We start from the raw sequence: 13496 nt of genomic DNA, 5'->3' as shown, positions 1-13496 counted from the left end.
ACCTTTAAATCTCAAAAAAGCCCTCACCAGATACTCACCGCAACACACGGTGTACGCTACGGACATCCAGCCACATGAGCTGACATGTGGGGCACGAACCCGCTCGGTTCCATGTGTCATGGAGCCAGGCCAGCGCACGGCGCGTTCCAAGCGAACGCAACTCCCACATCAGGCGATGGTCCGCCGCAAGCCAACCCGGCATCCACCCACGTCACCCCGCCCACTGACTGGCCTCGCCCCACCGGAAACGGCCCACACGTCGGGCGCGCGGGGGGCGGCGCGGGACGCGTGCGCGACGAGCCGGACTCCCCCAGGCGCCCGTGCCCCGTCCAATCGAACGGCGAGCGGGCCAGCAACCTCACGCCTATGAATTCGAGCCGCAGGATGCGCGCAGGCGTCGCCCGCCCGTCCGATCCGGCCCAGGCGCGGGGATCCGGCCGTAGAATATGAATTTGATTTCGAAAGCCAGGAGTGGGAGAGAGACAAAGGACGGGGACGGGGCAGGGCAGGCAAGGGCTGGGAAGGGAAGGGAAGGGAAGAGAGAGAAAGGGCGGAAGCAGCAGCAGCAGCAGCAGCTGCAAGAGGGAAAATCCTCTAATCCCCCCCCCCCCCACCCCCAGCCCAGCCCAGCCCTCCCGAAATCCGCCATTCGCCGCCCCTCCCGCCGCACGCACGCACGCGGCAGCCCGGGCCCGTCCTCGCCGCCCCCGCCCCCGCCTGATCCGCGATCTCGCCGCGGCCGCGCCGGATTGGGCGGCCGTTTCCAGCGGCGGCCGGGCCGTTTTTTTTTTTTTGATCTGCTAGCTCCCCGGGCCGAGCGGATAGGATGGCGGGGAAGGAGCAGGCCGGCGCGGGCGGGAGCGGGGCCGGGGGCGCCCCCCCGCCGCGAGTGCCAGTGCCCGCGGTTTCCACGCAGCCGCCGATTAAGAAGCTGGTCAGGCAGCTCGACTTCAACTACGGGAACCCTGCCATGGCGGCCGCCGCCGCCGCCGTTTCCCGGTCGGTGCCGCCGAGGGCGCTGCAGGTCGGGTACCCGCAGCCGCACCAGCTGAGGGCGGCGTTGCCCATGGGGGTGCCGCATCAGCTGCAGCCGCGGGGGCTGCCCGTGATGCGGCCGCATCAGATGGTGCATGCGCAGCTGCCGCGGCCGGCACTGCCGATGGCAATGCCCGTGCCCGTGCCGCAGGCTCGGTCGGCCCTATCGCAGCCAGTACAGCGCCCGCCGGTGGCCGTTCCCTTGTGAGTGCCTCCCTTTTCAAGATTTATTACGCCTTGCGTCAAGTTTTGAAATTTTTGCTTCTCGGTCTTGCACTTCCGGGGCTCTGTTGTATCTTGGTTATGGTGAATTCGTTCGTTTTCTCTTGATTCACGTCCTTGGGTGTCCTGTTTTTCAAGCATGTAACCAAAGTTTGAAAACTTGGTTCCCAAATTTTACTCTGCACATTTATAGTGAATTGTAGATGGATGCTTTTATTAGATGGATGCTTTTTAACTGCCATTTATAGTGAATTGTACCATGGAGTACATCCTAATGGCTACCGACAATCTCAAATTTCCATTTTTGAAATTTTCCATCACGCTGTTCTTATGTTTTTAGGAAGCCAGAGTCACCAAAACCACGTGGACGGCTGTATGATGGGAAAGATGGCACACCAACGAAGAAGAAGTGCTGCAATTGTCGGCACTCCAAATGTTTGAAGCTGTAAGTCAAGACTTCTTGTGTCTTAGCTTGAGAACAGGCCAATATTACGATGTGATTCTTGCCAATGAAGACATTACTTTATTTCTTATTAGGAATGTAATGATTCCTTCACGTACTTCTCTAGAAGTCACCAAATGTGTGAAATTCCCTCCAGAATGACCCTTTTATGGATAGGGTTGGATCCAGTGAAATTTATCTGACTCTGTAGATATACAGGGAAATAACACAAGGGCATTGTCTTGCCTGTTGACTGTTCTTATTTTACTTTTTGCCCATAGAAATCTTATAAGAAGTAATGTATGGATTCTGGAACTTTTTGAGAAATAGCTGGATCATAAGGGCATATTGCTGATAAGCTTGACAAATAACATCAATGATGAGACAGAATATCTGATCTTATGGTATGAATAAGGTTTTGTATCAGTAAACTTTTAGCTAGTGAAATAATGTTGTTTTAGTTTAAAGGAAAGGAGCTGACGTAACAACTTCATGACTAGTCAAGATAATTATGAAGCATTATACATCTTGAGTTGGATCACTTATGCTTCAGGGGTGGCTGTGTCATTTAAGTTTCTTTATGTCTCCAGAAGGAGCTGGAGCTTTGTAAAAATGAGGATTAGTGTCTGAAATGAGTACTCCCTCTGTCAACTAATATAAGAGCGTTTAGATCACTAAGCACTTATGTTAGTTGACAGAGGGAGTACTTGTGTAATGTGTCGAAGATGAAACCGATTGTTTTATGTTATTCATTCTGTTCAAAGCATGTACATGTAGTTTAGATGGACAGTGACAGTGAAGAGCAATTCAAAGAGTATCCTACTAACACTCATAAGTTCTATAAAACCCTAAAGTTTCTGCTTCTACCTACATTTTCTAAAAAAAAAACACAAATGACATGCTTGGATGGTTCACTTCTTTTCTTTCCATTTTCATGTTCATTTCATATCTAAGTCTTTGTGTACTGATATTTGATCCTATCAATCTGAATTTTATGGTTTTCTATGCTTAGGTACTGTGAATGTTTTGCATCTGGTATTTATTGCGATGGTTGCAACTGCACCAATTGTTTTAATAACGTTGAGAATGAGGTGGCTAGGCGTGAAGCTATAGAGGCTACACTGGAGCGCAATCCAGACGCGTTCAGACCTAAGATTGGGAGTAGCCCACACACAAATCGGAATAATATGGTATGTTTTGATGTCCACGTCACTTATTAAATAGCACTAGTTAGTTTACTTGATAAAAATGATGTCCGTTGCTTCTAGATATTAATGACTTATTCTATGTTTTTTTCGCTCATCTAAACTGATACAACACCCTAACTGATGGCAAATGTTAGAAGTCTTTGGAAGTTACACATGTTCTCTGAAGAACTATTTTTACTGTATATAAATATAAGAAATTTGCGGACGCAGTGTTTTGGCTCTCGGGTGCAGATGCTCCCGTGGGTGAACAGTAAAATCTTTAAAATAGCAAACAAATTCAATTTTTTTTTAATTCTTTTGTGGTGCGAGATGCTCATGTGCGTGATGCCTGTGCCAAATTTTGTGGATTTTGGACATTTCAGTAGCTCTAGGCAGAAAAGACAAATTTTGGCCTGTGAGAAACTTTTGAAAACAACACTGTTCGGAGTTCATTTTGTCTTTTTTGCCACGAGCTCTTTGAATGTCATTTACCCATGAAGTTTTGCATGCACCTGGCACACTCAAGTATCATGCATTGAAGTACCATTTTGTGGTGCGAGATGCTCATGTGCGTGATGCCCGTGCCAAATTTTGTGGGTTTTGGACATTTCAGTAGCTCTAGGCAGAAAAGACAAATTTTGGGCTTGTGAGAAACTTTTGAAAACAACACTGTTCGGAGTTCATTGTCTTTTTTGCCACGAGCTCTTTGAATGTCATTTACCCATGAAGTTTTGCATGCACCTGGCACACTCAAGTATCATGCATTGAAGTACCATTTTGTGGTGCGAGATGCTCATGTGCGTGATGCCCGTGCCAAATTTTGTGGGTTTTGGACATTTCAGTAGCTCTAGGCAGAAAAGACAAATTTTGGGCTTGTGAGAAACTTTTGAAAACAACACTGTTCGGAGTTCATTGTCTTTTTTGCCACGAGCTCTTTGAATGTCATTTACCCATGAAGTTTTGCACGCACCTGGCACACTCAAGTACAGTATCATGCATTCAAAAAGGTGTCAGTTTTTTTTGAATTTTTTTATTGTACTATTCACCGGGTGCAGATGAGCCCATGTTTGGAATTGAATTACCGGAAATTGACGGCTTATTTTCTTTGTTCCTTTCTCAATTTATTTACTCCGTTCATTTCTCAGAATGTTGTATTGTCTCATACTATAAGCCTTCCTCAGTTTCAGTCAAAAACATTACTTTGTAAAAACATATATCCATCCACTTCCCTGTTTGGCTGTTCGGATAATGTGAAGGATTCAAAAGCTGACAACTGTGACCTGTAATTCTCAAATAGCATTGAAGCATCTTTGTGATTGATTTTCAATAGAAGCTGCCACTGGTTGAGCTCTAATTTCTTGTCTTAAGGATTCATTGGCCACTAGTATATATATTATTTGATTATTTATTTACTAGACCTGTAAACCATGCCACTATTGATGTAAAAAAAATACATATTTTTTTCTTTGTTCCTTTCTCAGTTTATTTACCCCGTTCATTTCTCAGAATGTTGCATTGTCTCATACTTACAAGCCTTCCTCAGTTTCAGTCAAAAACATTACTTTGTAAAAATATATATCCACACACTTCCCTGTTTGCCTCTTTGGATATTGTAAAGGATTCAAAAGCTGACAACTGTGAGTTGTATCAAATAGCATTGAAGCATCTTTGTGATGAATTACTCCAATAGAAGCTGCCGCTGGTTGAGCTCTAATTTCTTGTCTTAAGGATTAATTGGCCCCTAGTACATATGTTATTTGACTATTTATTTACTAGACCTGTAAACCATGACACTATTGATAGCCATTTTGTCAAAATTTTAATCTGACAAAGTGAAGATCTAGCATCTCCAACTATAATATCTGTCACTTACAGTTGTTTCACCCTACAAAGCATGGACATGACAGAAGTTGCCGAATCCCCGTGCTGATACGGCCGGACACGGGGATACGCTCGGACACGCCGGGATATGCGTATCCCGCCGTATTTCCTGAATTACGAATTAAAAAAGAAAAGAAAAGGGAGGACACGGCCGGGACACTTGAGGGGCTCGATTAATCCACCGGTCGGAGCAGCACCCTCCTCCGACTTCAGGCAGCGTGGATCTGGAGCACCCTCCCGCCGCCGTGCTGCTGTGCCTCTGCTGGGAGGAGGGGGGGTGGCGAGAGGTGCTGCGGGGGAGTTGAGAGATCCATCGCTGGGAGGAGGGGCAATGGCAAGAGAGTGGTGGCTTGGACAAAGCATTAGGGCGGAGAGAGATAGGGCTTGAGTTTTGACGGTGCAGATTGATCTGTGGCTGGGCCGGCCCAACTACTAATATCCTCTCTGGGCTTTTATGTTAAGAGAGTTACTGTTGACTGGGGCGATCTCTTGTTATTTTTTTTCCTCTTTACCTCTATATTACATGGCATTATTTATTATTTATATATATACTTGACGTGTCCCTGATGGGCTGTTTTTGGAAAATGCCGTATCCCATGTCCCCGTATGCGTGTCGCCTTGTTCGTGTCCCTGTATCCGTGCTTTTTAGGTTTCACCACTGAGACGGAACTGCCAGTTCCTTCCTTCCACCTAAAATTTGCATTATTTCTTATCTGAAACAAGAATTATGTTTCCCAGAGAAGTCAGAGGCTCAAAGTGATTATTATTTTTGGTTTGTAAAAAGCTAAAATCTTATTCAAGAAATGTTGGCTTAGACTATCATTAAATGTTTGCTGTCCTCAAAGGGGACGTCTTCATTATTGTATTTCTCATCTAGGCCATTTATCTGATTTATGCTTCAATTATATGTGTAATTAATATTAGTCCCTTTGCTAGGAGGTAGCTGGTGATCTCCCTTTAATAGGGAAGCATAATAAAGGGTGCCACTGCAAGAAGTCAGGATGCCTCAAGAAATACTGCGAGTGCTTCCAAGCTAATATACTATGCTCTGAAAATTGCAAGTGTAGGGATTGCAAGAACTTTGACGGGAGTGAAGACAGGAAACATCTTAGTTTGGATCACAAAAATGTCGTTCACATGCAACAAGCAGCAAATGCAGCGGTAAATGGTGCTATTGGAGCAACTGCATTCTCGTCGCCTTCCACATCTAAGAAGAGAAAGCACATTGATTCTTCACTTGACCTTTCGACCAAGGAACATTTAGCTATGAGGAATGGCCAACTATCTCAGGTAACGACCATTTCTACTATTTAAGTGTGCTCTGCAGTGTTTGTAATCTCTTTAACTGTGCATAGTGTGCTTTCAACTATTGACTTAAGAGGTAAGGTGAAGCAATCCATTCCTTCACTAGGAAATTTCATATTATTATGTGCTTACCATGAAGTGACTTGATAATTCGTGCATGTGCACGTGTGACCTACCAATTGTTTATTTTCGTTATTGACATCCCAATCAGAGTGATGCACATTACCTTTATTATTGGCATCCCATGCTTTGCTACTTAAGTAGATCAACCTCACTCTAAAAAAAAAATCAACCTCACACTTGTGTGTGCGCGTTGACTACCTCGCCGATTTTATGCCCTGAGATATCTGAAAGGGATAACTATGAAAGTATAATAATTTCAGTAGCTGACCGCCTGTGCTTTCTGTGAATAAAAGAAATCATGTCACCTCATTATCTGCCTGCTCCAGGCCATGCCCATGGCTGTGCCATCACTCGTGCTTGGCCAACAGCTCCACAGCCATACCCTATCAAGCGCTGAGAGGTGATTAAGTAATTTGCGAGGGAAACTTCAGTCATTTTAAGTTAGTTTTCTCGATAATGAACTTTAGGGATGGGTGAGGTGGGATGGGTTTGAAGCAATAGCACTACCATGAACTCAGGCTTTAATAACCGTGAAGAAAAGATTAGCGGAAGATGCATATTGGATGATATCGTTACCTTTCTGACTTTTAAACAATTTCTCTTGGAGTGGTTCAAATTCGTCTAGAATAGATTCCGGAATAAAACCTGACTAACCAAAAGAGACGGTCAAATGCTACTTATAACACGAGTTATTATGGGATTTTGAGAAGCTTGCTGTATGTAATTTATACTTTAATCAGGTTATTTATCAGAAGAACGCAATGGCTTCCGATGGTTCACTTCCTGTAGGCCAGTCGGTGCATCCTCATATGATGGGGCCCTTTAAAGTCACCTACAGGTAACTGTCAGCTCTGAATTTCTACCTGCAGAAATTTTGCTTTTCCTTGAGTAGGACAACCCATCTGTTTTGTATTGATCGGGTTGTCATCCTTACAGGCCTCTTTTAGCGGATATTATTCAGCCAGGGGATGTAAAGGAGCTATGTAAACTTTTGGTGACAGTATCAGGACAGGCTGCTAAGGCATATACTGGTATTGCTCCTGGCATCGTATTTAGTTTCCCCTTTTCCAGTGTGTTGCAGGAAATATTCCTGGTGATCTTGCACTGTGCATGACATACATTTGTGATAGATATTCAATCAACTCCAACAGATCAGAGCCTCTCCATTTTAAATTTTACCTGTTGCACGACTGCATCCAATTCCAGGTGTTCCTTCTGTTGCGCCCTGGATTTGGATGCTGCTAGTGCTATGTAACCTCTTGGAACATCATATGCACATGCAGCTGTCATTTGATTCAGTGCATCTCATCTTCAGTATATAGTTATATAGTGTGGTAACACTGAACAGTGTGGTCAGGATCACTGTCTTGTTCCCGTCGAAATCTTACAGTACTTGGGGTCCATTTGTGAGTGATTGTCGCTATAAGGACACTTGGCACTTCTCAAATTAAGCACCAAGTCTTTGCAGCTGTTCTATGATTATCTTCAGTTTGCTACCTTCTTATTTTGTAATTTAAGCTAACCAAATTAATGTGTAGCATAAATTTGACGATGATACTGTCTCATTGGAAAACATTGAAAATTAGGTCGGAAAATCCAGGAAGAGAAGGTTGCAGAGAAGGAAGATGGAACGGGAGGTTCCCTAGCATCCACAAACCATGATAGAGAAGGCAAAACTCAAGATCAAAATCATCGAAAAACATCAATTGATGATCGTTCAAGTGTAGGAACTGATATGGGCAAGGCATCACTAGATGATTCCAGACCTGATTGCAATGATGACCAGAAGTCCAGTAGACCAATGTCTCCTGGAACACTAGCATTGATGTGTGATGAACAAGATGCTATGTTTGCAACTTCTCAAAATGCTGTTGCTCCGCCAGCAGTAGCTGCCGATCAGAACCGGTCAGAACTGTATGCAGAGCAGGAAAGGTGTGTGTTGACAGAATTCCGTGATTGCCTGCGTAAGCTTGTGCAGTACGGTAGAATGAAAGGTACATCAGATATCCTAGCGCTATGCTTTGCAAAACATGGATAGATTTGGCCCTGACCATTTTGAACCTGCAGAGGAGAAGTACTCCATGGCGATTAGATCTGAAGCGACCGGACATCCTGGGCAGGTAAACGGTGCCCCGCGAATACCGTATCCAAAAGTAGATGTACCTGTTGTAAAAACATTTCCTCAGAGTTCCAGCAAACATCTTGTTGCTGGGAACCCTTCGAGTGGGCATTTAGACAAAAGACTGAAGCCTGAGAACACATAGCTGCCTCAGGTCTGTATTTGGGGTACAAGAGTCATGTTTGTGCACCTTCTAACAGGTTGACCGGAGACATGTACCAGTCTTGATGATTTAATTTAGGTTAAAGAAGTTCCTATTTATTCTCCTTGGTCAGAATAAGTGTAATCTTGGATAGTTAGTTTAGCCCTAGAGTCGCCTTAGCCAATGTTGTTGTGTACCGTTTTAGCTCCTTTTGTTTTGGGGGTATTTAGACCGTGAAGTTCTTCTCTCCAATCGTCATGCTAATAAGCTTGGATGAAACTGTGCCTTGTAACATCATATGTTTCCTTTCCCCGTTAGCAAGACATGCTACACTTCTTATGAGTGACCAACTCCCATCTGGGATCTTGCAACACTTGTGCCACAAGAGGACTTATTTTCATGATGTTCTGCGAAAGTCCAAAGCCAAAATGCACTTTCTATAAGTACATCCTTCCTGCTGTCGAAAAATTAATTCGGGGAGAACAAGCACTCAAGTTTTGCCACCAGAAGAATGCTCGATTTCACTCTAACCTGTACAGGAGATAGCGTATTACATCTATAGAACGAACAACGGTGACGCAGATGCCTCACATGAGCCCACAGCTAAATGTTTCTGACAGGCCCCAAGAAAATGTACGTCTTAGGCAGGATGTACTTCGTCTTCGCGGTGAAGTTACTGCCCCAAGATTCGAGATACTGAGCTTTTGATGTTCTCCAGGAACCTTGCTCTGTGAAGAATCAACATACATGTTAGTAAATCCGTAAAGTACAATAGTAGTATCTTTTTTCGAGAATACGGGTACGATAGTATCTTGAGCTGTAGTAATGGTGCATAGAATCATAATTACACGTATGCCAAGCTGTTCCTTCAGAATAAGGTGCCACAAGCCAAAATGAGAGTGGTACACTAGTTGTGGAAATCCAGCATGAAACTTCCTCTGAAAGTGTCTCTCATAGAACTACATGGTAAGCTACCTATCAGTTTCTTCTCATCAGGGAATATAAAATGGTTCTATCTTAAAAATGCCATATAGGATAAATGATGAGGTGGAGGAGACAGAAATCATAAGAAAAAGACTAAGAGAAGACAAGAGATGATTCCTTAGCACAATATATCTCACCATGTTTTTAGGAATATCTAGTTATTGAAGATAAGCTTAAGAAATGACCCATTGTAGACATATTTTTTTGACATCTCTAAATTACATGCAAGACTTAAGATAAGACTGTCTTATCAATCATTGTACATGCCCTCAGTTATTCAAAATAGACAGTATTTTCAGACTGAACTCCTATTATTTTTGCCATTTTCTGTGCACTATTTTCTCAAAAAGGATAGTTATATGTCTTCAAAACTTCGGGAGGTATGGCAATAGACAATGGAGGTTTATTGAAATTCAAGAAAGAAACAATTGAGGTTTTACCTGTCCGGCTTGAAGAGGAGGTTCCCATAGATAAACCACTGAAAAATGTCGGCAAGAGTTATAGAGTGAGACTAGGGACATGTGGACTTGTGGTAATACAAAGATAACAACTTCACTTCAAAATAGCAATGTTACAGTTGAGGGTCTTGGGTAAAACTCACCCATGCAACTGCTATTCCGATTAGTTCAAAGAAAAGAGGGAGAACAGGGAGCTTGTCGATGACCTGAAGTTGAGATAATTAGATTATTAGATTGATTTTGTTTATCTTGTTGCACAGTTGAAGATTGAGCATCTGCAATTTACCCCAACAAGCATCATGGAAGCCCAGAATGCCGCAATTGATGCAAAGCCGATACCCGCTAGAGCAAATATGTCTTCAGTAGTGTTGAACTGTTTCAGAACCCATGTTTGTCAGTTTCCTTCATTTTGTAAGAAAGAAGCCTAAATGGAACTACAATTCAAAATAACTATTTGATTTGTATCTTCCATTCGACATAAAAACAACAAGAAAATCCATTTATGAGCCCAGGCTCATCTGCATTCAGTGAAGAGAAAATTCACAAAAAATATTCGAACAATTTTATTTTTTGCATGAAAAATAATTTGGTGCTTGAGGTGCGCTCTAAATTTCAGATCATTTGGACATATGAATAGCTCTCAGATCACAAAAAACTGAAAGTAATGCTTAAATCTTTTAAGTAATAAAGCGCCCCTTTTCGAAAAAAGCAAAAAACTCAAATTGAGTCAGAATAATACATGAACAATAAACTTTTTTACACATCCCAAATTTGTCTTTTTTGCCGAGATCTACACATGTCCAAATGATCTGAAATTTTGAGCTAACCTCACGCACCAAATTATCTTCCATGCATTTTTTTCCTTATTTATTTATTTTGCTAGTATTGTTTAAAAAAAAATGTTCATTGCAGGAGCAGCTGAGCCTAGACACCGAATCGCCTCGTCCCAGTTCATAGAAACACTGCTGACAGTCTTTTTGTCCCTGCAAGACTTGCAACAATTTCTCAGGAAATTTAAAACATATAAAACAAGGCCATGCGCTATGATCTGGCAGTATATTGTCCTAACCTTTTGGTGACTTAATATGGTATCGGCACTAAAAGATTCTAAATTCAAAACCTAAGGAGGCCAATATCGTAACACAAATAATTGCGGTCCACTTCAAGCCCAAGCCTTAGACCAGTGAACTTTGGATGGAGCAAGAGGGTTATATTGCCAACTGATCCTCTTTGCTAAACTTCATTGGTATGCGAAACTCACATTTAACTTTTAGGAACTCACTTCTATGTCGGTATCCCAATCCATCACCGCAAGGTCCTGAATAAGGGGTGGAAGTGCATCGAGAACCGATTAAAAAAATCAGTTGGAAGGGCGTTACTATCCTATGAGGGTAGTCTTGTACTCCCTCCGTTTCATAATGTAAGAATTTTTTTGACACTAGTTTAGTGTCAAAAAATGTCTTGCTTTATGACACATTTTCTCGCTTTGGTTTTAGGCGAGGTCCAACTGAATATTGCATTCCGGCGAGCTTTCACCGGAGACAAATGGACATGACGACATGGCATCATTTGGATAATGGATTGATGGTGTTCAACTTATCTCAAGAAAAGATGCTTTCAATCGGAAATCACATACTATGGGTGTCTAATCTCTTAACTATATGTACGCAGATCTCATCAATGATGATCATGTCTTCCATCGGAACTGCATTTGGAAACTAACACTCCTGGCTAAAATCAAAGAATTTATGCGGTACTTGGACAAAGGAGTGATCTTAACAAAACAAAAAAAAAAAACTAGCCAAACGCAGCTCGCAAAGGCCTAAAATGTGTTGTTTTTGTAACAAACTAGCAATGATAACTAGTAGCAATGATAAAAAACTACACCACCTTATCTGTTTGCTACTCTTCTCTGCTGTTCTCTTCATGCAGCGTATAATTTACCCCACCTTCGGATATAACGCATGAGTAACTAGTTCTTGCGGATTCATCCTAAGCTAAATGCTCTAATCCATGTGTGGTCTGAAATTGATAGAATGATAGTGTTATCTTCTTTTTGCAGGTTATCTTCAGAGCTATCAATTGGATTTGTGCATGATCCTATCTATATCGTGTGAAGGTGCAGGAGTGCTGATCCCTGCCAATGGGAGACAGTAGCATAGCATGTGATATGTTAACCGATATGAATGACGGTCTAGTAATAAGATCAATGCACCATGAGGACATCACATACAAAACCAAGCATTTTGGGCTGATGTACTGGAAATCAGGAAGTAATAATGCCGCTCTACAGCACAAAGTTACAACCTTATTTTCCTTTCTCAACGGGAGTAAATAAAATTTAGGACCCCATTGGCCAGCGAACGTTTGCTAGGAGGGATGGCATTTGTGAACGTTTTTATGGAAAATTCTTCGGAACAGCCATGGCAATTTCTTCAGAAACACATGGCAATTTGTGGCAACAAAGGATTTTGCTCCAAGAATTGCCGTTAGTTTGAAGGAACTGCCATGTTCCGGCAACATAAATTGCCGCGAAAAACGTTCGTTTTGCCATGCACCTGCAGCGAGCGTTGGTTGGATAGCATTTGATAAATCATTGATGCGAAATCAGAATTTTGCTAGGGAACCTACTGGCAAATTGCAACGTCATACTGTATCATACTATCATAGCGACAGTCGGGAGGAGACTCACGGAACTCTTGACGTATTTCACGACACTCCTGGTGGAGGCTCCTGAACTGTCCTGCGCAGCCCTGGCAACGACAGCGCGACTTCCCATCCTGCCTGCGCGTGGCACATTGCAGAGCACGCAGTGAACCACGACGACGCGATGAATTTCGCATCGGGAGCACGGTGGTTGCTACAAATGAATTACCTGAAACCGTGGGGCTTCGCAGCTTCGGGAGACCCCTGGGGACGCTCTGGCTGCTGCTGCCGCCGCCGCCGCACCGCGCGAGGGCTGTGGGCTGGGCGATGGAGAGGGCACATGCCATCATGGCTGGCTAGATCCCCCGCCTTGGGATTGTTGGCGATGGAGCTGCGAGGCGTGTCCGGCGGACGATGCGTGGAGAAACTACTGTTTGGCCGTCGTCTGCAGCAGCGGATGTGAGCGCGAGCTCGCTTGTCCACTAACACTCCATCAGATGGCAGGTTTGCAGATTGCCCCTTTTTTCTGTCTTTTTTTCATGGTCAGCAGTGCTGCTGCTGTACTACTCCATTTTCCATTCAGAAAGAAGTTGTACTGCTCAAAGTCTTTGCAGGAAGTTGTTGTTGCTGAGTAAATATGTAAGTTTTGATTAAATTAATTGAGGAAATAATCATGATCATGAATTAACAAGATTACTAACAACATACATGAATGAGACTAATGTAGTACACATATAGTAGAAACATCTATGCATATAGCTAGTACCGTTAAAACAAAAATTAACAGAAGCAGGATAAACGTGTTATACCCTTCAATAGGCCACTTGCCCGTAGCCGCGACAGCCTCCTTGGCCATCTTCTTGTCGGCTTCGAGCTTCTTGGTGGCGACACGGTCAACGTCGGTTAGCGAAGACATGATAATGACGAAGGCAACACACACGTAAAGGAAGTA

General features: G+C 43.2%; 2 protein-coding genes across 2 annotated transcripts; one reads left to right on the top strand and one right to left on the bottom strand.

The window, feature by feature from the left end:
* Window positions 1-811: 811 nt before the first annotated feature.
* On the top strand, window positions 812-8827 carry LOC123444464 (protein tesmin/TSO1-like CXC 5). The gene is made up of 8 exons (XM_045121175.1): window positions 812-1239; window positions 1598-1702; window positions 2712-2889; window positions 5704-6057; window positions 6936-7033; window positions 7132-7226; window positions 7782-8189; window positions 8263-8827. Exons 1-8 carry the CDS (start codon window positions 827-829, stop codon window positions 8457-8459), a joined length of 1848 nt encoding a protein of 615 aa, XP_044977110.1. The 5' UTR covers window positions 812-826; the 3' UTR covers window positions 8460-8827.
* A 6-nt stretch (window positions 8828-8833) lies between these two features.
* LOC123444465 (protein CURVATURE THYLAKOID 1C, chloroplastic-like) lies at window positions 8834-13067 on the bottom strand. The gene is made up of 6 exons (XM_045121176.1): window positions 12774-13067; window positions 12591-12682; window positions 10185-10271; window positions 10042-10104; window positions 9881-9918; window positions 8834-9184 (listed from the first exon to the last, which is right to left on the bottom strand). Exons 1-6 carry the CDS (start codon window positions 12892-12894, stop codon window positions 9130-9132), a joined length of 456 nt encoding a protein of 151 aa, XP_044977111.1. The 5' UTR covers window positions 12895-13067; the 3' UTR covers window positions 8834-9129.
* Window positions 13068-13496: the final 429 nt, after the last annotated feature.

Source organism: Hordeum vulgare, chromosome 3H (genome assembly GCF_904849725.1).
Source record: "Hordeum vulgare subsp. vulgare chromosome 3H, MorexV3_pseudomolecules_assembly, whole genome shotgun sequence".
Taxonomy (NCBI): domain Eukaryota; kingdom Viridiplantae; phylum Streptophyta; class Magnoliopsida; order Poales; family Poaceae; genus Hordeum; species Hordeum vulgare.
The sequence above is the reverse complement of the archived record's forward strand: the minus strand, read 5'-3'. Positions and strand labels throughout refer to the sequence as shown.

Bases quoted from the DNA above. Each gene is read 5' to 3' on its own strand.
- LOC123444464 (XM_045121175.1), top strand. From the start codon at position 827: ATGGCGGGGAAGGAGCAGGCCGGCGCGGGCGGGAGCGGGGCCGGGGGC. The intron at 7,034-7,131 runs GTAACTGTCAGC...TCATCCTTACAG, and splicing joins CCCTTTAAAGTCACCTACAG to GCCTCTTTTAGCGGATATTA. The intron at 8,190-8,262 runs GTACATCAGATA...TTGAACCTGCAG, and splicing joins GCAGTACGGTAGAATGAAAG to AGGAGAAGTACTCCATGGCG.
- LOC123444465 (XM_045121176.1), bottom strand. From the start codon at position 12,894: ATGATGGCATGTGCCCTCTCCATCGCCCAGCCCACAGCCCTCGCGCGG. The intron at 12,683-12,773 runs GTAATTCATTTG...TGCCACGCGCAG, and splicing joins GCGAAGCCCCACGGTTTCAG to GCAGGATGGGAAGTCGCGCT. The intron at 10,272-12,590 runs GTGAGTCTCCTC...GTTCTGAAACAG, and splicing joins TGAAATACGTCAAGAGTTCC to TTCAACACTACTGAAGACAT.